The 24884-nt window shown below is 39.6% G+C and overlaps 2 protein-coding genes and 1 long non-coding RNA gene across 3 annotated transcripts; all 3 read right to left on the bottom strand.

Moving 5' to 3' along the window:
* Positions 1–4780: 4780 nt before the first annotated feature.
* LOC120735540 (serine/threonine-protein kinase pim-2-like) lies at positions 4781–7941 on the bottom strand. The gene is made up of 9 exons (XM_040034931.1): positions 7817–7941; positions 7192–7428; positions 6941–7066; positions 6723–6817; positions 6537–6584; positions 6234–6452; positions 5964–6144; positions 5707–5877; positions 4781–5617 (listed from the first exon to the last, which is right to left on the bottom strand). Exons 1-9 carry the CDS (start codon positions 7875–7877, stop codon positions 5526–5528), a joined length of 1230 nt encoding a protein of 409 aa, XP_039890865.1. The 5' UTR covers positions 7878–7941; the 3' UTR covers positions 4781–5525.
* Positions 7942–12418: 4477 nt separating this feature from the next.
* Positions 12419–14260, bottom strand: LOC120735538. Its single transcript, XR_005696296.1, has 3 exons — positions 14156–14260; positions 13899–14069; positions 12419–13809 (listed from the first exon to the last, which is right to left on the bottom strand). It is a non-coding gene; the product is annotated as an uncharacterized LOC120735538 (long non-coding RNA).
* Positions 14261–20628: 6368 nt separating this feature from the next.
* On the bottom strand, positions 20629–24884 carry LOC120735911 (serine/threonine-protein kinase pim-2-like). The gene is made up of 9 exons (XM_040035692.1): positions 24219–24884; positions 23594–23830; positions 23343–23468; positions 23125–23219; positions 22939–22986; positions 22636–22854; positions 22366–22546; positions 22109–22279; positions 20629–22019 (listed from the first exon to the last, which is right to left on the bottom strand). Exons 1-9 carry the CDS (start codon positions 24277–24279, stop codon positions 21928–21930), a joined length of 1230 nt encoding a protein of 409 aa, XP_039891626.1. The 5' UTR covers positions 24280–24884; the 3' UTR covers positions 20629–21927.

The raw sequence follows: 24884 nt of genomic DNA, 5'->3' as shown, positions 1-24884 counted from the left end.
ATGACAGTATGAAGATTTGTGGTTGACCACACACTAATAAACACAGTGTCAGCTACATTGTCATCTGATTTAAAGTATTTATTATGTACATTTAACTGTCATGGTACTGAGTCTGTGACCCAGTGTTTTGTGTTTGTTCATTTATATTCATTGATTATTCTTATGTATGTTTTTGGTTCTCTTTATTGTTTTCTTCTTGTGTTATATTCTTAGGCTTTAGGTTTCTGTTACTTTGCCTTGCCCCTGTGTCCCACGTGTCATGTCTAGTCACTCTTGTTTCCATGTTCCCCAATGTCTCCCCAGTCAGTCATGTCTCTGTGTCAACTCTGTGTCTTTGTAAAAGTCTCTTGTTTGCTGTTTTACTTTGATAGTCATGTGTGCTGTGTTAGTGTTTTCATGTCTGTGAAGGTTCTCAGTCATCTAGGTCATCGTAGTCTAAGGAGTTTGGAAAGAAAGCGTCTGGACTTGAAGTTGCTTGAAGATGTTTCACCTTCTCGGATGAAAAGAACTTAAACTTTGCTTGAACGTCTTCAAGCAGCTTAAAGAAGTCCAGACGTTTTCTTTCTAAGCTCCTTAGACTATGTTAGTGTTTTCATTTTTCCTTCCCCATGGTCTTGTTGTTTGTGATTTCTCGCAGCTGTGCTCTCATCCTGTGTCTTATTCCCTCATTTATCCCTCTGTGTATTTAAGCCCATTGTTTTCCTCTGTTTGCTGTTGGGTTGTCTGTGTATCATCCATGACAATTAAATTAACAAATGCAACTACAATTTCAATGAGATTCATTCCTGGCATTCTACTGCGGTGGCTGAAAGTAGACACCGAGCATTATCACTGTAACTGATGTAAATATTGGACTTGGAGGGGATTCATCTGATAGACTGATGCAAACATTACTGTGAGGAAAATTTTGAATCTCAAAGTACAATTATTTACAATGAACTACACATGCAACACAACAGCTTTATGAATACTCAACAAGAGCAAGTTTCATTTGGCCCTGGTTTGACAACCACACTGGGGCACATATTCACCAAAACACAGCAAACAAGCAAACAAGCAAGTCTTTTTGCACTTGGACATTTGTTTTACTTTTCAGATCTGTAACCTATAACTTTTATACTGTATGTGTTTTGATCATAGGAGTCTACGGGGACTTACTTACTTTTAGCACGTTTAGCAGTTGATGTTGGCTTCTTTTTCAGTACTGGAGCTTCCTGCTCATTGAAGACTTTTCTAAAAGGAAATGCTTAATCCAAAATGGCGTTTTAAGGGCTTGGATTAATGTCAATTTCAGCAAATATTCTTTCTTATGTTAAAAGAACATGGATCTCTGTCAGTGATAACTTCTGACTTTATAACTCAAATTTTAAGAGAGAGCTTCACTGCTAAGCTCTCATCTGTGTGGGGTTCAAATCCCTTATTCAGATTAAGATTTTATGTGACATTACATTGGCAAAAATTAAATTTACTTGAATAATGTGAGTATTGGAGTAAGTACTTGAGTAATTTTTGAATAACTTTAATTTTGTAATGTGCATATTTTATGAATAATGATGTTTCAATACTTTAATCCACTGAATAAGTAAGAATTAGACTTAATAATCTTTTTACTTTAAAAAGGGAAATTGTGTACAATCTTTTATTCTCCAAAATGCACATAATAAAAATGTTTTGGGGAATGTATATGCTTTTTAAAAACCAATTGCTTCTTACCTGATGCATGCTATAACTTTCAGCAAAACTGAACTAAAATTTGTTAACAAGCTTACCAAATAAGAAATGTTTTGTGAATTTTCTTTGCAGAGCGACTGGAAAGCCAGCTGTTATCAAAGCCCACATGCCCTAAAAAGGAGGGCGCGCTGGCCAGTAATGAGTTCATCACTAAGTTTAAGATAAGAGTTGATCAGAATAGACGCGATGATGAAAGTCTGGAGCATCAGTTGGAGGCTGCCAACCTGTCTGATGAATCGTTCCAGGCCCAGACAGAAGTCAACAGACAAATATGATCACAGACATTTTAAAAACGCGAGTTGAGAGTTAAGGGGGAAAAATATTGTAATAAGTATATATTTGAATTGCACACTAAGATATAAAGTGATGGCAGCGAGCACAGTGTTGCAGGATTTAATTAAAAACACATCTGACTAAGACCAACTGAAATTTAGCGTTGTGTATAATAAAGTTTATTCACGATTAATAAAACAAATCTGTAATATTTTTCTTTCTCTTTTGTCCATTTGAATCTCGCTACAGCTTAAATGAGAGTGAATGAATAGTGGCATTGTAAAGCGCTTTGGGTGCCTTGAAAAGCGCTATATAAATCCAATCCATTATTATTATTATTATTATTAAATAAAAGAAAAGAATGTGTTTTGAATAAATTAAACTCTATTCTCTTTTTTTTTTTTTTTCTTTTTTTTTTTGCCTGCCCCGTTTGGCTCTTTTGCCATCAGAATTATTGTCTAAAGGCGAGGAAGGATGCCCAACGGATTTACTTTACCAAATTGACCATCCCAGCCTTGCCATAATGGTCCATTTGATTCACCTTTTATTGTTTCTTTTATTTTCATTTGCTGAATACGGGACAGACTTGACTGGGGGAAAGAAGGGGAGAAAGAAAGAGGGAAAGAAAAACAGCTGAGAAGAGGGACGGGGGAGAAGGGCAAAAAACAAAAACCAACAGAATAAGCAGAGAAAAGAAAATGCATATATCGATCACCTGGATCACATGTTGAGAAAGAAAAAAGAAAACAAGCAGAAGAGAACGAGAGTAATAGAATAAACAGCATCACAATGATATATGGGAATATGACAGTAAATACTAAATATTAAACATTATTGTGCAGCACATAAGATCAACAGCACACAGTGTGCTTTGAGGTAGGAGCCAAAAAGGGTGTAGTTTGTGTGTGTGATCACCCGTGTGTACACCTGTGAGCATGGACGCGCTTGTTTTTTTAAAAGGTTCCTTCATGTAATGATCTGCTAGAGGGTGTGGGGAGCCACAGCCCCGTCCTCCAGGGCATGAAGCAGGTATGGAGGAGATCAAAACTCCAGACATCCAGAGGCCCCCAGAACACAAGAGACCAAGGAAGACCAACAGAGGGGCAGCCGCGCCACTGTCCCAGAAAGAGCTGAGGAGAGTCCCAGATGAGGGGTCACTCAGCAGCCGCGGAGCAGAAGCCAGGGGGGGTTGCAGTGACGCGCCCGTGAGCTCCGCCGGCAGCCAGCTGTGCCTGAGTGACCGAGCCCCAGGCCGAGGGGCCGGGGGCACCCCACCTCCGAAGTGGCCCGAGCGAGCCCCAGGCTCCAGGCCCCGATAAGCGGCCGCCAAGGAGTGAGCCGGTGTGTACCTGGACGCCCATCCCCGGACACAAAGAACCACCAATGCACCGATATCTGAGGGAGTCCGCCACTGGCAGGGGAAGTGGTGGGGGAAGAAAGGCCTCCAAACCTTGGAGGGCCTGAGATGTCCCCAGAGAGGTGGCGCCTGACACCCAACCTGACATATAGACACAGACATACAGGCACACACAGACACAAACATCCATTCCCACCCTCATGCTCTCATATGCACTTACTCCACACTCAACCAACGTGGAGACAGACATAAAGAGACGCTGTACACACGATCACACTCCCCAAGCGTACTCTACGAACCGGGTCTAGGTACCCTTGCCCCTGGAGGGGGGAACTGCAACCAGACCCAGGTGGTGTTACCCTTTTCCCTGCAGTGGGATTAAACTCTATTCTCTCTTTTTCTTTTCTTTCTTTTTTTCTTGGTGGGTTTTCATTTGCAATCAAACGCAACATTATACAATTATATAGTAAGAAATATCCTTTAACTTAATTTAGTATTTGTTTTTTCATTTTTGTTTTTATTGTTTCCCCTTCAGTTTTGTGCTTATAACATGTTCTAATCTGACATATTATGCAGTAAATTATTTTTGCAATAATTAACAGGCCATTGTGGGAGCCAACATTCTACTTATCAAAGACATATTTGTATATTCTGTGGGCTGCTTTATGGTTGTGTCATTTAGAAACATAAGCCACAACAGACTTCCACTGGAGAGTACTTAAAAATGTATTTTTATGTAAAGATATTTTAATAACTACTATACTAAGAGAGAACCTATTGTTACATGGATTAATTGTATAAACTGTAGAGAAATAAGTTTAAGCGTGCAACTTTTTATTCATTTTTAACTGTATTAATGTTTTTATGTTGATACAGCCGCCTCATATCTGTTTCCTCAGTGTTTTTTAAACCATGTACTCCATCTATGAGTAAGAACATGAATAAATTCCTTTCCAAATTTGTAGTTCTTTTTTCCAACTGTTTTTAGTATATATGTAACATTTCTTTACACACAAATGCAGGTATTCTTTTGCACCAAGACGTTAAAGAAATGCTAAGAAAAAATGAAAATACTACGTTGCAACCTGTGTGTGTGTGTGTATATATATCTGTATCTATATAGATACAGATATATATGTGTATTCGTACCCTTTTTTCATCATCAAGTTTCCTGTGCCAGATCTGATCCACTGAGGCAGACATGTAAAAAAACATGAACTAAAGCATATTTCTGTATATAAACAGGACTTTAAATCTTTATCAACAGCTACTTTAGAGGAAATTCTTCAATAAACTGCAACCAAAGGCTGAACTCAGAGGACAAAACCCAACCTGTTATAAATAGTGTGACAGCAAACTTTCTCTTATGTAAAGTTACAAATAGGAGTAATTATCCACAGGAGCTTTTATACATAATGAAGTTATAATTCGTCCTGTAGAAATTGTACATTTAAGCTATATAGTTCCCTCTGTGATAACTCTGTTTTGAATGCCTCTTATTAACTTTTATGCTTTTACAACCCACTATGAGCAAACACTCAGCAACAGTGGGAAGGAAAAACTCCCTTCTTGAAGGAAAAAACCTCTGGTAGAACCAGGAAGTCTGTCTAAACTAGTTGGGGGTTAGAGCAACAGATGCAAGTCTTCAGATCATTTGCAGTGTGACTGTCTTTGTGCACACTTTAACCTGATTCAGTTTTCTTATTTGTCAAAATGCACCATGGGTAAAAACAAAACAAAAAAACAAAACAAAACAAAATAGTAATGAAGGAGAATCCTCAGCAAAGATGAATTAAACAAGTTTTATTTTGATCAAATTTTACTTTAAGTAAAACACATCTTTATTTGATGACATTGAAGTCATCAAATAAAGACAGTTTTGATGGAGCTCCTGACCCAGCCCAAGCTCTCTATGAAGACGAGGAAAAACTCCCCAGGGGGCCAGATCGATGGGAAGAAACCTCGGGAAAGCCCATTCAAAGAGAGATCCCCTTTCCTGGGATGGCTGGGGGGGTTACAGGAGCTCCAAAAAAGCTACATTTTTATTTATTTATTTTTTAAGATCGACCCATCCTATCTATTCCTGTCCAACAGAAAAAAGAAAGGAAGTTACTACAATGTATCACACTTGCATGATAAGGTGTGAATTGTGTGTTTGTGTGTGTTATCTTAGCCAGGGGTGAAGCTGGAGCTCCTCCAGTGTTGGGCGCTTCTCCGGGGCTGTAGTTAAACATGCCTCCAAGAAATTCCGGCAATCTTGAAAGAAAGAAAAGATCAAAAAGATGAAGATGATAGTTCTAGTGATCCAAGGCATCAGTGAATCTGGAAGTGTGAAGTTTTCTTACCTGTGGACAGACGCTTTTTGATGCTCAGTTTCTTTGCGAGGAACCTCTCGGTACTAAAGTCCCGTGCATGAAGCGCTTCATACAACACCACTCCCATTTGCCACACCGTGGTGGGTCCACACCTGTAGCAGCTCCTCCTGTACCACTCGGGAGGGGTGTGAAGAGGAGTGCCTAACAAACAGACACAATTACAATTTCTTCTAAAACAAAAGACATAAATTGTTACATCTGTGAAAAGCAGGAGCAGAATATGTTACCATAGAAGACGCGATACAGAGATCGCCGTTTAACAAAGCAGCTCAGTCCAAAGTCGATGATGCGAACTCGAGGCACATCTGAGCCGGTCTCAATCAGAATGTTTTCTCCCTTGATGTCCCGATGAAAGATGTGTTTATCCTCAAGTTCCTTTACAGCATCAACTAGTTGCTTCAGAATGACCTGGAAAAGATGAAAAACACAATAATGAGTTAATGCTTTTCTGCCTTGATTGAATGCTGTACAGTCCAAGGCTCTCCCAGTCAACCTACCTTGGCCTTGTCCTCTGGTAAAGTCCTTCCATTTTCTGCTTTGTATTTTTGCAGGTCCACAGCGGGGACAGGTCTCTCCAGCACCAGGATCAGCTCTTTGCCAAGGTCGAACCACTCCAGCAAGGACACAGGTGCTGATATTCCCACTGACCCTTCTGCTTCACCTGCAAGTTTAAGCATAATGGCCACTTCCACCGAGAGCTTCTTCCCGCTTTCATCCTGAAATATTACAACAAAGTGGATGATGAGGAACGCCGCATTCAATCCAGTAATGTAAAACTGATTCAAGCGTTGGACGCTTACCGCCACTTTGCAGTAGACTTTATTTTTGGGAATGTGTTTGATGGCAACCTAGAAGACACAGAGCACTGGTGAGCATTTCCTCAGTATGACATAATGAAAGGTGGAAACACAGCAGACGTCTCAGTTTACGATATTATCCATTATCTGCGTTACTGCCTGTCTTACTACCATCATCTGAACACTTACTGGAAAACGATCTTCTATCCGGTAGCCCGCAAACACTGCTCCGCAGCCTCCTTCTCCGAGCTGGTGCTCCTCCACATATCTGGCTTGGAATTCACCTGAACAGACAAAACAGCAAATCTTGTTTTATTACAGCTGTGACACAAATTACTCTCCTCTGTAGCCTAAATGTTCCTTTTGCCCTTCCCCTGAATATAAAACCCAAGCTGCTTGCTACTTACGTTTTTGGTCTGCCACTGATTTTTTGCCCTGGTCCACATTCCTTTTTTTTTTCTTGGGTGGCTCTCTGTTGTCTCCCGTGGCCTTTCTTTTGCCATTTTTTGCACACACCTGTTTGTTGTTCAAGTCTGGAGATGTGGAAAACACCAAAAGCACATCAGCTCACTGGATGATAGACACAAACACTAAACACCAACATCTTAAACCTAGCAACCACACTTAATCTACCCCTTTATTCAACTAATTAGCCTACCTTTACCAGAGTCCAACGAGGAGGATGCTTGCTCCTTGTCACCGCTCATATGATCAAGCAGTTTAGCCCTCTTTGCTTTCTTTGTTGTGCCCTCTTCATCTTGCACAACCTTGCGTTTCACTCCTTTGACCACATCTGCGCTGGTGGAAGGACCAGCCTGGTCAGCGACCCTCCTCCTTTTTATTGGGGTCGTCTTTTCAGGACTGGCCTTTCTTTTAGCAGTCCTGCTCTTACGATCTATAAACGACAACAACACAGTGGTGAAAAAGAGTCCCCGACATCAGGACTGGAAGCAGTTTGATGGCAAAGAATTTGAAATTGCTTTTGCTTAAATTATCACAAGTTTATTCTTGGGATAAAAAAACTGACCAGTGCGAATTGATTCTAGGTTCACTAAGTCTTAGATCTTGATGACACTTGTTGGTCTGTTTTTACTGTTGAGTCCAAGAATAAACTTATTACATTATTTTACCAAAAGACCGGTAACCTTTCTTTGATTAGACATCTTGTATTAAAGCTATTTTCAATCAAACATATGATTCAATTGCTCTAAAAATGATGCACACAGTGTCAACATTTCTAGGATTTGTATTTTACCAGGATTTGATTTTATTATTTTACTTACCTTGATCTCCTGAATCTCTCTTATCGCCTGGAGTGGTCATTTTTCTTGTTTCCTCTTTCATTGTAATTTCGGAGACCCTTTAAAATCGAAAATGTAAACCGTAATGAGTTAATACTGACTTAATATTCCTTTCAATGCTTGACTTTCTAACTGAATTCTGTAAGTGAGCTTTATAAGTAAACTGGAAACTACGGCAACACAACATAGAATCTTGCCTTTCAGTGACTTCACTGACTGCCAGCAGTTCAAAGTAGTTTACAGAAAAACACTGGCAGACAAAGCCATAATATTTCATATGATTCAATCATTTCATATCAATTAAACAGTTTCTTTCATACCTTTCATCGTTTGTATAAAGGACCTCATGTATGGATGACAGTATGAAGATTTGTGGTTGACCACACACTAATAAACACAGTGTCAGCTACATTGTCATCTGATTTAAAGTATTTATTATGTACATTTAACTGTCATGGTACTGAGTCTGTGACCCAGTGTTTTGTGTTTGTTCATTTATATTCATTGATTATTCTTATGTATGTTTTGGTTCTCTTTATTGTTTTTTTCTTGTGTTATATTCTTAGGCTTTAGGTTTCTGTTACTTTGCCTTGCCCCTGTGTCCCACGTGTCATGTCTAGTCACTCTTGTTTCCATGTTCCCCAATGTCTCCCCAGTCAGTCATGTCTCTGTGTCAACTCTGTGTCTTTGTAAAAGTCTCTTGTTTGCTGTTTTACTTTGATAGTCATGTGTGCTGTGTTAGTGTTTTCATGTCTGTGAAGGTTCTCAGTCATCTAGGTCATCGTAGTCTAAGGAGTTTGGAAAGAAAGCGTCTGGACTTGAAGTTGCTTGAAGATGTTTCACCTTCTCGGATGAAAAGAACTTAAACTTTGCTTGAACGTCTTCAAGCAGCTAAATTAAAGAAGTCCAGACGTTTTCTTTCTAAGCTCCTTAGACTATGTTAGTGTTTTCATTTTTCCTTCCCCATGGTCTTGTTGTTTGTGATTTCTCGCAGCTGTGCTCTCATCCTGTGTCTTATTCCCTCATTTATCCCTCTGTGTATTTAAGCCCATTGTTTTCCTCTGTTTGCTGTTGGGTTGTCTGTGTATCATCCATGACAATTAAATTAACAAATGCAACTACAATTTCAATGAGATTCATTCCTGGCATTCTACTGCGGTGGCTGAAAGTAGACACCGAGCATTATCACTGTAACTGATGTAAATATTGGACTTGGAGGGGATTCATCTGATAGACTGATGCAAACATTACTGTGAGGAAAATTTTGAATCTCAAAGTACAATTATTTACAATGAACTACACATGCAACACAACAGCTTTATGAATACTCAACAAGAGCAAGTTTCATTTGGCCCTGGTTTGACAACCACACTGAGGGCACATATTCACCAAAACACAGCAAACAAGCAAACAAGCAAGTCTTTTTGCACTTGGACATTTGTTTTACTTTTCAGATCTGTAACCTATAACTTTTATACTGTATGTGTTTTGATCATAGGAGTCTACGGGGACTTACTTACTTTTAGCACGTTTAGCAGTTGATGTTGGCTTCTTTTTTCAGTACTGGAGCTTCCTGCTCATTGAAGACTTTTCTAAAAGGAAATGCTTAATCCAAAATGGCGTTTTAAGGGCTTGGATTAATGTCAATTTCAGCAAATATTCTTTCTTATGTTAAAAGAACATGGATCTCTGTCAGTGATAACTTCTGACTTTATAACTCAAATTTTAAGAGAGAGCTTCACTGCTAAGCTCTCATCTGTGTGGGGTTCAAATCCCTTATTCAGATTAAGATTTTATGTGACATTACATTGGCAAAAATTAAATTTACTTGAATAATGTGAGTATTGGAGTAAGTACTTGAGTAATTTTTGAATAACTTTAATTTTGTAATGTGCATATTTTATGAATAATGATGTTTCAATACTTTAATCCACTGAATAAGTAAGAATTAGACTTAATAATCTTTTTACTTTAAAAAGGGAAATTGTGTACAATCTTTTATTCTCCAAAATGCACATAATAAAATGTTTTGGGGAATGTATATGCTTTTTAAAAACCAATTGCTTCTTACCTGATGCATGCTATAACTTTCAGCAAAACTGAACTAAAATTTGTTAACAAGCTTACCAAATAAGAAATGTTTTGTGAATTTTCTTTGCAGAGCGACTGGAAAGCCAGCTGTTATCAAAGCCCACATGCCCTAAAAAGGAGGGCGCGCTGGCCAGTAATGAGTTCATCACTAAGTTTAAGATAAGAGTTGATCAGAATAGACGCGATGATGAAAGTCTGGAGCATCAGTTGGAGGCTGCCAACCTGTCTGATGAATCGTTCCAGGCCCAGACAGAAGTCAACGGACAAATATGATCACAGACATTTTAAAAACGCGAGTTGAGAGTTAAGGGGGAAAAATATTGTAATAAGTATATATTTGAATTGCACACTAAGATATAAAGTGATGGCAGCGAGCACAGTGTTGCAGGATTTAATTAAAAACACATCTGACTAAGACCAACTGAAATTTAGCGTTGTGTATAATAAAGTTTATTCACGATTAATAAAACAAATCTGTAATATTTTTCTTTCTCTTTTGTCCATTTGAATCTCGCTACAGCTTAAATGAGAGTGAATGAATAGTGGCATTGTAAAGCGCTTTGGGTGCCTTGAAAAGCGCTATATAAATCCAATCCATTATTATTATTATTATTATTAAATAAAAGAAAAGAATGTGTTTTGAATAAATTAAACTCTATTCTCTTTTTTTTTTTTTTTTTTTTTTTTTTGCCTGTCCCGTTTGGCTCTTTTGCCATCAGAATTATTGTCTAAAGGCGAGGAAGGATGCCCAACGGATTTACTTTACCAAATTGACCATCCCAGCCTTGCCATAATGGTCCATTTGATTCACCTTTTATTGTTTCTTTTATTTTCATTTGCTGAATACGGGACAGACTTGACTGGGGGAAAGAAGGGGAGAAAGAAAGAGGGAAAGAAAAACAGCTGAGAAGAGGGACGGGGGAGAAGGGCAAAAAACAAAAACCAACAGAATAAGCAGAGAAAAGAAAATGCATATATCGATCACCTGGATCACCTGTTGAGAAAGAAAAAAGAAAACAAGCAGAAGAGAACGAGAGTAATAGAATAAACAGCATCACAATGATATATGGGAATATGACAGTAAATACTAAATATTAAACATTATTGTGCAGCACATAAGATCAACAGCACACAGTGTGCTTTGAGGTAGGAGCCAAAAAGGGTGTAGTTTGTGTGTGTGATCACCCGTGTGTACACCTGTGAGCATGGACGCGCTTGTTTTTTTAAAAGGTTCCTTCATGTAATGATCTGCTAGAGGGTGTGGAGAGCCACAGCCCCGTCCTCCAGGGCATGAAGCAGGTATGGAGGAGATCAAAACTCCAGACATCCAGAGGCCCCCAGAACACAAGAGACCAAGGAAGACCAACAGAGGGGCAGCCGCGCCACTGTCCCAGAAAGAGCTGAGGAGAGTCCCAGATGAGGGCTCACTCAGCAGCCGCGGAGCAGAAGCCAGGGGGAGTTGCAGTGACGCGCCCGTGAGCTCCGCCGGCAGCCAGCTGTGCCTGAGTGACCGAGCCCCAGGCCGAGGGGCCGGGGGCACCCCACCTCCGAAGTGGCCCGAGCGAGCCCCAGGCTCCAGGCCCCGATAAGCGGCCGCCAAGGAGTGAGCCGGTGTGTACCTGGACGCCCATCCCCGGACACAAAGAACCACCAATGCACCGATATCTGAGGGAGTCCGCTACTGGCAGGGGAAGTGGTGGGGGAAGAAAGGCCTCCAAACCTTGGAGGGCCTGAGATGTCCCCAGAGAGGTGGCGTCTGATACCCAACCTGACATATAGACACAGACATACAGGCACACACAGACACAAACATCCATTCCCACCCTCATGCTCTCATATGCACTTACTCCACACTCACCCAACGTGGAGACAGACATAAAGAGACGCTGTACACACGATCACACTCCCCAAGCGTACTCTACAAAACCGGGTCTAGGTACCCTTGCCCCTGGAGGGGGGAACTGCAACCAGACCCAGGTGGTGTTACCCTTTTCCCTGCGGTGGGATTAAACTCTATTCTCTCTTTTTCTTTTCTTTCTTTTTTTCTTGGTGGGTTTTCATTTGCAATCAAACGCAACATTATACAATTATATAGTAAGAAATATCCTTTAACTTAATTTAGTATTTGTTTTTTCATTTTTGTTTTTATTGTTTCCCCTTCAGTTTTGTGCTTATAACATGTTCTAATCTGACATATTATGCAGTAAATTATTTTTGCAATAATTTAACAGGCCATTGTGGGAGCCAACATTCTCTTATCAAAGACATATTTGTATATTCTGTGGGCTGCTTTATGGTTGTGTCATTTAGAAACATAAGCCACAACAGACTTCCACTGGAGAGTACTTAAAAATGTATTTTTATGTAAAGATATTTTAATAACTACTATACTAAGAGAGAACCTATTGTTACATGGATTAATTGTATAAACTGTAGAGAAATAAGTTTAAGCGTGCAACTTTTTATTCATTTTTAACTGTATTAATGTTTTTATGTTGATACAGCCGCCTCATATCTGTTTCCTCAGTGTTTTTTAAACCATGTACTCCATCTATGAGTAAGAACATGAATAAATTCCTTTCCAAATTTGTAGTTCTTTTTTCCAACTGTTTTTAGTATATATGTAACATTTCTTTACACACAAATGCAGGTATTCTTTTGCACCAAGACGTTAAAGAAATGCTAAGAAAAAATGAAAATACTACGTTGCAACCTGTGTGTGTGTGTGTATATATATCTGTATCTATATAGATACAGATATATATGTGTATTCGTACCCTTTTTTCATCATCTAGTTTCCTGTGCCAGATCTGATCCACTGAGGCAGACATGTAAAAAAACATGAACTAAAGCATATTTCTGTATATAAACAGGACTTTAAATCTTTATCAACAGCTACTTTAGAGGAAATTCTTCAATAAACTGCAACCAAAGGCTGAACTCAGAGGACAAAACCCAACCTGTTATAAATAGTGTGACAGCAAACTTTCTCTTGTGTAAAGTTACAAATAGGAGTAATTATCCACAGGAGCTTTTATAAATAATGAAGTTATAATTCGTCCTGTAGAAATTGTACATTTAAGCTATATAGTTCCCTCTGTGATAACTCTGCTATGAATGCCTCTTATTAACTTTTATGCTTTTACAACCCACTATGAGCAAACACTCAGCAACAGTGGGAAGGAAAAACTCCCTTCTTGAAGGAAAAAACCTCTGGTAGAACCAGGAAGTCTGTCTAAACTAGTTGGGGGTTAGAGCAACAGATGCAAGTCTTCAGATCATTTGCAGTGTGACTGTCTTTGTGCACACTTTAACCTGATTCAGTTTTCTTATTTGTCAAAATGCACCATGGGTGAAAACAAAACAAAAAAATAAAACAAAACAAAATAGTAATGAAGGAGAATCCTCAGCAAAGATGAATTAAACAAGTTTTATTTTGATCAAATTTTACTTTAAGTAAAACACATCTTTATTTGATGACATTGAAGTCATCAAATAAAGACAGTTTTGATGGAGCTCCTGACCCAGCCCAAGCTCTCTATGAAGACGAGGAAAAACTCCCCAGGGGGCCAGATCGATGGGAAGAAACCTCGGGAAAGCCCATTCAAAGAGAGATCCCCTTTCCTGGGATGGCTGGGGGGGTTACAGGAGCTCCAAAAAAGCTAAATTTTTATTTATTTATTTTTTAAGATCGACCCATCCTATCTATTCCTGTACAACAGAAAAAAGAAAGGAAGTTACTACAATGTATCACACTTGCATGATAAGGTGTGAATTGTGTGTTTGTGTGTGTTATCTTAGCCAGGGGTGAAGCTGGAGCTCCTCCAGTGTTGGGCGCTTCTCCGGGGCTGTAGTTAAACATGCCTCCAAGAAATTCCGGCAATCTTGAAAGAAAGAAAAGATCAAAAAGATGAAGATGATAGTTCTAGTGATCCAAGGCATCAGTGAATCTGGAAGTGTGAAGTTTTCTTACCTGTGGACAGACGCTTTTTGATGCTCAGTTTCTTTGCGAGGAACCTCTCGGTACTAAAGTCCCGTGCATGAAGCGCTTCATACAACACCACTCCCATTTGCCACACCGTGGTGGGTCCACACCTGTAGCAGCTCCTCCTGTACCACTCGGGAGGGGTGTGAAGAGGAGTGCCTAACAAACAGACACAATTACAATTTCTTCTAAAACAAAAGACATAAATTGTTACATCTGTGAAAAGCAGGAGCAGAATATGTTACCATAGAAGACGCGATACAGAGATCGCCGTTTAACAAAGCAGCTCAGTCCAAAGTCGATGATGCGAACTCGAGGCACATCTGAGCCGGTCTCAATCAGAATGTTTTTCTCCCTTGATGTCCCGATGAAAGATGTGTTTATCCTCAAGTTCCTTTACAGCATCAACTAGTTGCTTCAGAATGACCTGGAAAAGATGAAAAACACAATAATGAGTTAATGCTTTTCTGCCTTGATTGAATGCTGTACAGTCCAAGGCTCTCCCAGTCAACCTACCTTGGCCTTGTCCTCTGGTAAAGTCCTTCCATTTTCTGCTTTGTATTTTTGCAGGTCCACAGCGGGGACAGGTCTCTCCAGCACCAGGATCAGCTCTTTGCCAAGGTCGAACCACTCCAGCAAGGACACAGGTGCTGATATTCCCACTGACCCTTCTGCTTCACCTGCAAGTTTAAGCATAATGGCCACTTCCACCGAGAGCTTCTTCCCGCTTTCATCCTGAAATATTACAACAAAGTGGATGATGAGGAACGCCGCATTCAATCCAGTAATGTAAAACTGATTCAAGCGTTGGACGCTTACCGCCACTTTGCAGTAGACTTTATTTTTGGGAATGTGTTTGATGGCAACCTAGAAGACACAGAGCACTGGTGAGCATTTCCTCAGTATGACATAATGAAAGGTGGAAACACAGCAGACGTCTCAGTTTACGATATTATCCATTATCTGCGTTACTGCCTGTCTTACTACCATCATCTGAACACTTACTGGAAAACGATCTTCTATCCGGTAGCCCGCAAACACTGCTCCGCAGCCTCCTTCTCCGAGCTGGTGCTCCTCCACATATCTGGCTTGGAATTCACCTGAACAGACAAAACAGCAAATCTTGTTTTATTACAGCTGTGACACAAATTACTCTCCTCTGTAGCCTAAATGTTCCTTTTGCCCTTCCCCTGAATATAAAACCCAAGCTGCTTGCTACTTACGTTTTTGGTCTGCCACTGATTTTTTGCCCTGGTCCACATTCCTTTTTTTTTTCTTGGGTGGCTCTCTGTTGTCTCCCGTGGCCTTTCTTTTGCCATTTTTTGCACACACCTGTTTGTTGTTCAAGTCTGGAGATGTGGAAAACACCAAAAGCACATCAGCTCACTGGATGATAGACACAAACACTAAACACCAACATCTTAAACCTAGCAACCACACTTAATCTACCCCTTTATTCAACTAATTAGCCTACCTTTACCAGAGTCCAACGAGGAGGATGCTTGCTCCTTGTCACCGCTCATATGATCAAGCAGTTTAGCCCTCTTTGCTTTCTTTGTTGTGCCCTCTTCATCTTGCACAACCTTGCGTTTCACTCCTTTGACCACATCTGCGCTGGTGGAAGGACCAGCCTGGTCAGCGACCCTCCTCCTTTTTATTGGGGTCGTCTTTTCAGGACTGGCCTTTCTTTTAGCAGTCCTGCTCTTACGATCTATAAACGACAACAACACAGTGGTGAAAAAGAGTCCCCGACATCAGGACTGGAAGCAGTTTGATGGCAAAGAATTTGAAATTGCTTTTGCTTAAATTATCACAAGTTTATTCTTGGGATAAAAAAACTGACCAGTGCGAATTGATTCTAGGTTCACTAAGTCTTAGATCTTGATGACACTTGTTGGTCTGTTTTTACTGTTGAGTCCAAGAATAAACTTATTACATTATTTTACCAAAAGACCGGTAACCTTTCTTTGATTAGACATCTTGTATTAAAGCTATTTTCAATCAAACATATGATTCAATTGCTCTAAAAATGATGCACACAGTGTCAACATTTCTAGGATTTGTATTTTACCAGGATTTGATTTTATTATTTACTTACCTTGATCTCCTGAATCTCTCTTATCGCCTGGAGTGGTCATTTTTCTTGTTTCCTCTTTCATTGTAATTTCGGAGACCCTTTAAAATCGAAAATGTAAACCGTAATGAGTTAATACTGACTTAATATTCCTTCAAATGTGCACCTTTCAAATGCTTGACTTTTCTAACTGAATTCTGTAAGTGAGCTTTATAAGTAAACTGGAAACTACGGCAACACAACATAGAATCTTGCCTTTCAGTGACTTCACTGACTGCCAGCAGTTCAAAGTAGTTTACAGAAAAACACTGGCAGACAAAGCCATAATATTTCATATGATTCAATCATTTCATATCAATTAAACAGTTTCTTTCATTACCTTTCATCGTTTGTATAAAGACCTCATGTATGGATGACAGTATGAAGATTTGTGGTTGACCACACACTAATAAACACAGTGTCAGCTACATTGTCATCTGATTTAAAGTATTTATTATGTACATTTAACTGTCATGGTACTGAGTCTGTGACCCAGTGTTTTGTGTTTGTTCATTTATATTCATTGATTATTCTTATGTATGTTTTTGGTTCTCTTTATTGTTTTTTTCTTGTGTTATATTCTTAGGCTTTAGGTTTCTGTTACTTTGCCTTGCCCCTGTGTCCCACGTGTCATGTCTAGTCACTCTTGTTTCCATGTTCCCCAATGTCTCCCCAGTCAGTCATGTCTCTGTGTCAACTCTGTGTCTTTGTAAAAGTCTCTTGTTTGCTGTTTTACTTTGATAGTCATGTGTGCTGTGTTAGTGTTTTCATGTCTGTGAAGGTTCTCAGTCATCTAGGTCATCGTAGTCTAAGGAGTTTGGAAAGAAAGCGTCTGGACTTGAAGTTGCTTGAAGATGTTTCACCTTCTCGGATGAAAAGAACTTAAACTTTGCTTGAACGTCTTCAAGCAGCTTAAAATTAAAGAAGTCCAGACGTTTTCTTTCTAAGCTCCTTAGACTATGTTAGTGTTTTCATTTTTCCTTCCCCATGGTCTTGTTGTTTGTGATTTCTCGCAGCTGTGCTCTCATCCTGTGTCTTATTCCCTCATTTATCCCTCTGTGTATTTAAGCCCATTGTTTTCCTCTGTTTGCTGTTGGGTTGTCTGTGTATCATCCATGACAATTAAATTAACAAATGCAACTACAATTTCAATGAGATTCATTCCTGGCATTCTACTGCGGTGGCTGAAAGTAGACACCGAGCATTATCACTGTAACTGATGTAAATATTGGACTTGGAGGGGATTCATCTGATAGACTGATGCAAACATTACTGTGAGGAAAATTTTGAATCTCAAAGTACAATTATTTACAATGAACTACACATGCAACACAACAGCTTTATGAATACTCAACAAGAGCAAGTTTCATTTGGCCCTGGTTTGACAACCACACTGAGGCACATATTCACCAAAACACAGCAAACAAGCAAACAAGCAAGTCTTTTTGCACTTGGACATTTGTTTTACTTTTCAGATCTGTAACCTATAACTTTTATACTGTATGTGTTTTGATCATAGGAGTCTACGGGGACTTACTTACTTTTAGCACGTTTAGCAGTTGATGTTGGCTTCTTTTTTCAGTACTGGAGCTTCCTGCTCATTGAAGACTTTTCTAAAAGGAAATGCTTAATCCAAAATGGCGTTTTAAGGGCTTGGATTAATGTCAATTTCAGCAAATATTCTTTCTTATGTTAAAAGAACATGGATCTCTGTCAGTGATAACTTCTGACTTTATAACTCAAATTTTAAGAGAGAGCTTCACTGCTAAGCTCTCATCTGTGTGGGGTTCAAATCCCTTATTCAGATTAAGATTTTATGTGACATTACATTGGCAAAAATTAAATTTACTTGAATAATGTGAGTATTGGAGTAAGTACTTGAGTAATTTTTGAATAACTTTAATTTTGTAATGTGCATATTTTATGAATAATGATGTTTCAATACTTTAATCCACTGAATAAGTAAGAATTAGACTTAATAATCTTTTTACTTTAAAAAGGGAAATTGTGTACAATCTTTTATTCTCCAAAATGCACATAATAAAAATGTTTTGGGGAATGTATATGCTTTTTAAAAACCAATTGCTTCTTACCTGATGCATGCTATAACTTTCAGCAAAACTGAACTAAAATTTGTTAACAAGCTTACCAAATAAGAAATGTTTTGTGAATTTTCTTTGCAGAGCGACTGGAAAGCCAGCTGTTATCAAAGCCCACATGCCCTAAAAAGGAGGGCGCGCTGGCCAGTAATGAGTTCATCACTAAGTTTAAGATAAGAGTTGATCAGAATAGACGCGATGATGAAAGTCTGGAGCATCAGTTGGAGGCTGCCAACCTGTCTGATGAATCGTTCCAGGCCCAGACAGAAGTCAACGGACAAATATGATCACAGACATTTTAAAAACGCGAGTTGAGAGTTAAGGGGGAAAAATATTGTAATAAGTATATATTTGAATTGCACACTAAGATATAAAGTGATGGCAGCGAGCACAGTGTTGCAGGATTTAATTAAAAACACATCTGACTAAGACCAACTGAAATTTAGAGTTGTGTATAATAAAGTTTATTCACGATTAATAAAACAAATCTGTAATATTTTTCTTTCTCTTTTGTCCATTTGAATCTCGCTACAGCTTAAATGAGAGTGAATGAATAGTGGCATTGTAAAGCGCTTTGGGTGCCTTGAAAAGCGCTATATAAATCCAATCCATTATTATTATTATTATTATTAAATAAAAGAAAAGAATGTGTTTTGAATAAATTAAACTCTATTCTCTTTTTTTTTTCTTTTTTTTTTTTTTTGCTTGTCCCGTTTGGCTCTTTTGCCATCAGAATTATTGTCTAAAGGCGAGGAAGGATGCCCAACGGATTTACTTTACCAAATTGACCATCCCAGCCTTGCCATAATGGTCCATTTGATTCACCTTTTATTGTTTCTTTTATTTTCATTTGCTGAATACGGGACAGACTTGACTGGGGGAAAGAAGGGGAGAAAGAAAGAGGGAAAGAAAAACAGCTGAGAAGAGGGACGGGGGAGAAGGGCAAAAAACAAAAACCAACAGAATAAGCAGAGAAAAGAAAATGCATATATCGATCACCTGGATCACCTGTTGAGAAAGAAAAAAGAAAACAAGCAGAAGAGAACGAGAGTAATAGAATAAACAGCATCACAATGATATATGGGAATATGACAGTAAATACTAAATATTAAACATTATTGTGCAGCACATAAGATCAACAGCACACAGTGTGCTTTGAGGTAGGAGCCAAAAAGGGTGTAGTTTGTGTGTGTGATCACCCGTGTGTACACCTGTGAGCATGGACGCGCTTGTTTTTTTAAAAGGTTCCTTCATGTAATGATCTGCTAGAGGGTGTGGAGAGCCACAGCCCCGTCCTCCAGGGCATGAAGCAGGTATGGAGGAGATCAAAACTCCAGACATCCAGAGGCCCCCAGAACACAAGAGACCAAGGAAGACCAACAGAGGGGCAGCCGCGCCACTGTCCCAGAAAGAGCTGAGGAGAGTCCCAGATGAGGGCTCACTCAGCAGCCGCGGAGCAGAAGCCAGGGGGAGTTGCAGTGACGCGCCCGTGAGCTCCGCCGGCAGCCAGCTGTGCCTGAGTGACCGAGCCCCAGGCCGAGGGGCCGGGGGCACCCCACCTCCGAAGTGGCCCGAGCGAGCCCCAGGCTCCAGGCCCCGATAAGCGGCCGCCAAGGAGTGAGCCGGTGTGTACCTGGACGCCCATCCCCGGACACAAAGAACCACCAATGCACCGATATCTGAGGGAGTCCGCTACTGGCAGGGGAAGTGGTGGGGGAAGAAAGGCCTCCAAACCTTGGAGGGCCTGAGATGTCCCCAGAGAGGTGGCGTCTGATACCCAACCTGACATATAGACACAGACATACAGGCACACACAGACACAAACATCCATTCCCACCCTCATGCTCTCATATGCACTTACTCCACACTCACCCAACGTGGAGACAGACATAAAGAGACGCTGTACACACGATCACACTCCCCAAGCGTACTCTACAAACCGGGTCTAGGTACCCTTGCCCCTGGAGGGGGGAACTGCAACCAGACCCAGGTGGTGTTACCCTTTTCCCTGCGGTGGGATTAAACTCTATTCTCTCTTTTTCTTTTCTTTCTTTTTTTCTTGGTGGGTTTTCATTTGCAATCAAACGCAACATTATACAATTATATAGTAAGAAATATCCTTTAACTTAATTTAGTATTTGTTTTTTCATTTTTGTTTTTATTGTTTCCCCTTCAGTTTTGTGCTTATAACATGTTCTAATCTGACATATTATGCAGTAAATTATTTTTGCAATAATTTAACAGGCCATTGTGGGAGCCAACATTCTCTTATCAAAGACATATTTGTATATTCTGTGGGCTGCTTTATGGTTGTGTCATTTAGAAACATAAGCCACAACAGACTTCCACTGGAGAGTACTTAAAAATGTATTTTTATGTAAAGATATTTTAATAACTACTATACTAAGAGAGAACCTATTGTTACATGGATTAATTGTATAAACTGTAGAGAAATAAGTTTAAGCGTGCAACTTTTTATTCATTTTTAACTGTATTAATGTTTTTATGTTGATACAGCCGCCTCATATCTGTTTCCTCAGTGTTTTTTAAACCATGTACTCCATCTATGAGTAAGAACATGAATAAATTCCTTTCCAAATTTGTAGTTCTTTTTTCCAACTGTTTTTAGTATATATGTAACATTTCTTTACACACAAATGCAGGTATTCTTTTGCACCAAGACGTTAAAGAAATGCTAAGAAAAAATGAAAATACTACGTTGCAACCTGTGTGTGTGTGTGTATATATATCTGTATCTATATAGATACAGATATATATGTGTATTCGTACCCTTTTTTCATCATCTAGTTTCCTGTGCCAGATCTGATCCACTGAGGCAGACATGTAAAAAAACATGAACTAAAGCATATTTCTGTATATAAACAGGACTTTAAATCTTTATCAACAGCTACTTTAGAGGAAATTCTTCAATAAACTGCAACCAAAGGCTGAACTCAGAGGACAAAACCCAACCTGTTATAAATAGTGTGACAGCAAACTTTCTCTTGTGTAAAGTTACAAATAGGAGTAATTATCCACAGGAGCTTTTATAAATAATGAAGTTATAATTCGTCCTGTAGAAATTGTACATTTAAGCTATATAGTTCCCTCTGTGATAACTCTGCTATGAATGCCTCTTATTAACTTTTATGCTTTTACAACCCACTATGAGCAAACACTCAGCAACAGTGGGAAGGAAAAACTCCCTTCTTGAAGGAAAAAACCTCTGGTAGAACCAGGAAGTCTGTCTAAACTAGTTGGGGGTTAGAGCAACAGATGCAAGTCTTCAGATCATTTGCAGTGTGACTGTCTTTGTGCACACTTTAACCTGATTCAGTTTTCTTATTTGTCAAAATGCACCATGGGTGAAAACAAAACAAAAAAATAAAACAAAACAAAATAGTAATGAAGGAGAATCCTCAGCAAAGATGAATTAAACAAGTTTTATTTTGATCAAATTTTACTTTAAGTAAAACACATCTTTATTTGATGACATTGAAGTCATCAAATAAAGACAGTTTTGATGGAGCTCCTGACCCAGCCCAAGCTCTCTATGAAGACGAGGAAAAACTCCCCAGGGGGCCAGATCGATGGGAAGAAACCTCGGGAAAGCCCATTCAAAGAGAGATCCCCTTTCCTGGGATGGCTGGGGGGGTTACAGGAGCTCCAAAAAAGCTAAATTTTTATTTATTTATTTTTTAAGATCGACCCATCCTATCTATTCCTGTACAACAGAAAAAAGAAAGGAAGTTACTACAATGTATCACACTTGCATGATAAGGTGTGAATTGTGTGTTTGTGTGTGTTATCTTAGCCAGGGGTGAAGCTGGAGCTCCTCCAGTGTTGGGCGCTTCTCCGGGGCTGTAGTTAAACATGCCTCCAAGAAATTCCGGCAATCTTGAAAGAAAGAAAAGATCAAAAAGATGAAGATGATAGTTCTAGTGATCCAAGGCATCAGTGAATCTGGAAGTGTGAAGTTTTCTTACCTGTGGACAGACGCTTTTTGATGCTCAGTTTCTTTGCGAGGAACCTCTCGGTACTAAAGTCCCGTGCATGAAGCGCTTCATACAACACCACTCCCATTTGCCACACCGTGGTGGGTCCACACCTGTAGCAGCTCCTCCTGTACCACTCGGGAGGGGTGTGAAGAGGAGTGCCTAACAAACAGACACAATTACAATTTCTTCTAAAACAAAAGACATAAATTGTTACATCTGTGAAAAGCAGGAGCAGAATATGTTACCATAGAAGACGCGATACAGAGATCGCCGTTTAACAAAGCAGCTCAGTCCAAAGTCGATGATGCGAACTCGAGGCACATCTGAGCCGGTCTCAATCAGAATGTTTTCTCCCTTGATGTCCCGATGAAAGATGTGTTTATCCTCAAGTTCCTTTACAGCATCAACTAGTTGCTTCAGAATGACCTGGAAAAGATGAAAAACACAATAATGAGTTAATGCTTTTCTGCCTTGATTGAATGCTGTACAGTCCAAGGCTCTCCCAGTCAACCTACCTTGGCCTTGTCCTCTGGTAAAGTCCTTCCATTTTCTGCTTTGTATTTTTGCAGGTCCACAGCGGGGACAGGTCTCTCCAGCACCAGGATCAGCTCTTTGCCAAGGTCGAACCACTCCAGCAAGGACACAGGTGCTGATATTCCCACTGACCCTTCTGCTTCACCTGCAAGTTTAAGCATAATGGCCACTTCCACCGAGAGCTTCTTCCCGCTTTCATCCTGAAATATTACAACAAAGTGGATGATGAGGAACGCCGCATTCAATCCAGTAATGTAAAACTGATTCAAGCGTTGGACGCTTACCGCCACTTTGCAGTAGACTTTATTTTTGGGAATGTGTTTGATGGCAACCTAGAAGACACAGAGCACTGGTGAGCATTTCCTCAGTATGACATAATGAAAGGTGGAAACACAGCAGACGTCTCAGTTTACGATATTATCCATTATCTGCGTTACTGCCTGTCTTACTACCATCATCTGAACACTTACTGGAAAACGATCTTCTATCCGGTAGCCCGCAAACACTGCTCCGCAGCCTCCTTCTCCGAGCTGGTGCTCCTCCACATATCTGGCTTGGAATTCACCTGAACAGACAAAACAGCAAATCTTGTTTTATTACAGCTGTGACACAAATTACTCTCCTCTGTAGCCTAAATGTTCCTTTTGCCCTTCCCCTGAATATAAAACCCAAGCTGCTTGCTACTTACGTTTTTGGTCTGCCACTGGTTTTTTGCCCTGGTCCACATTCCTTTTTTTTTTCTTGGGTGGCTCTCTGTTGTCTCCCGTGGCCTTTCTTTTGCCATTTTTTGCACACACCTGTTTGTTGTTCAAGTCTGGAGATGTGGAAAACACCAAAAGCACATCAGCTCACTGGATGATAGACACAAACACTAAACACCAACATCTTAAACCTAGCAACCACACTTAATCTACCCCCTTATTCAACTAATTAGCCTACCTTTACCAGAGTCCAACGAGGAGGATGCTTGCTCCTTGTCACCGCTCATATGATCAAGCAGTTTAGCCCTCTTTGCTTTCTTTGTTGTGCCCTCTTCATCTTGCACAACCTTGCGTTTCACTCCTTTGACCACATCTGCGCTGGTGGAAGGACCAGCCTGGTCAGCGACCCTCCTCCTTTTTATTGGGGTCGTCTTTTCAGGACTGGCCTTTCTTTTAGCAGTCCTGCTCTTACAATCTATAAACGACAACAACACAGTGGTGAAAAAGAGTCCCCGACATCAGGACTGGAAGCAGTTTGATGGCAAAGAATTTGAAATTGCTTTTGCTTAAATTATCACAAGTTTATTCTTGGGATAAAAAAACTGACCAGTGCGAATTGATTCTAGGTTCACTAAGTCTTAGATCTTGATGACACTTGTTGGTCTGTTTTTACTGTTGAGTCCAAGAATAAACTTATTACATTATTTTACCAAAAGACCGGTAACCTTTCTTTGATTAGACATCTTGTATTAAAGCTATTTTCAATCAAACATATGATTCAATTGCTCTAAAAATGATGCACACAGTGTCAACATTTCTAGGATTTGTATTTTACCAGGATTTGATTTTATTATTTTACTTACCTTGATCTCCTGAATCTCTCTTATCGCCTGGAGTGGTCATTTTTCTTGTTTCCTCTTTCATTGTAATTTCGGAGACCCTTTAAAATCGAAAATGTAAACCGTAATGAGTTAATACTGACTTAATATTCCTTCAAATGTGCACCTTTCAAATGCTTGACTTTTCTAACTGAATTCTGTAAGTGAGCTTTATAAGTAAACTGGAAACTACGGCAACACAACATAGAATCTTGCCTTTCAGTGACTTCACTGACTGCCAGCAGTTCAAAGTAGTTTACAGAAAAACACTGGCAGACAAAGCCATAATATTTCATATGATTCAATCATTTCATATCAATTAAACAGTTTCTTTCATTACCTTTCATCGTTTGTATAAAGACCTCATGTATGGATGACAGTATGAAGATTTGTGGTTGACCACACACTAATAAACACAGTGTCAGCTACATTGTCATCTGATTTAAAGTATTTATTATGTACATTTAACTGTCATGGTACTGAGTCTGTGACCCAGTGTTTTGTGTTTGTTCATTTATATTCATTGATTATTCTTATGTATGTTTTTGGTTCTCTTTATTGTTTTTTTCTTGTGTTATATTCTTAGGCTTTAGGTTTCTGTTACTTTGCCTTGCCCCTGTGTCCCACGTGTCATGTCTAGTCACTCTTGTT

Source organism: Simochromis diagramma, unplaced genomic scaffold (genome assembly GCF_900408965.1).
Source record: "Simochromis diagramma unplaced genomic scaffold, fSimDia1.1 OVJJ01000816.1, whole genome shotgun sequence".
NCBI lineage: Eukaryota > Metazoa > Chordata > Actinopteri > Cichliformes > Cichlidae > Simochromis > Simochromis diagramma.
The sequence above is the reverse complement of the archived record's forward strand: the minus strand, read 5'-3'. Positions and strand labels throughout refer to the sequence as shown.

Coding starts and splice junctions, on each gene's coding strand:
- LOC120735540 (XM_040034931.1), bottom strand. CDS start 7,877: ATGAAAGAGGAAACAAGAAAAATGACCACTCCAGGCGATAAGAGAGAT. Junction 5,878..5,963: donor TCTGTATCGCGTCTTCTATG/GTAACATATTCT, acceptor TCTGTTTGTTAG/GCACTCCTCTTCACACCCCT. Junction 5,618..5,706: donor CAAAAAGCGTCTGTCCACAG/GTAAGAAAACTT, acceptor CTTTCTTTCAAG/ATTGCCGGAATTTCTTGGAG.
- LOC120735911 (XM_040035692.1), bottom strand. CDS start 24,279: ATGAAAGAGGAAACAAGAAAAATGACCACTCCAGGCGATAAGAGAGAT. Junction 23,220..23,342: donor ACCAGTGGCAGACCAAAAAC/GTAAGTAGCAAG, acceptor TTGTCTGTTCAG/GTGAATTCCAAGCCAGATAT. Junction 22,280..22,365: donor TCTGTATCGCGTCTTCTATG/GTAACATATTCT, acceptor TCTGTTTGTTAG/GCACTCCTCTTCACACCCCT.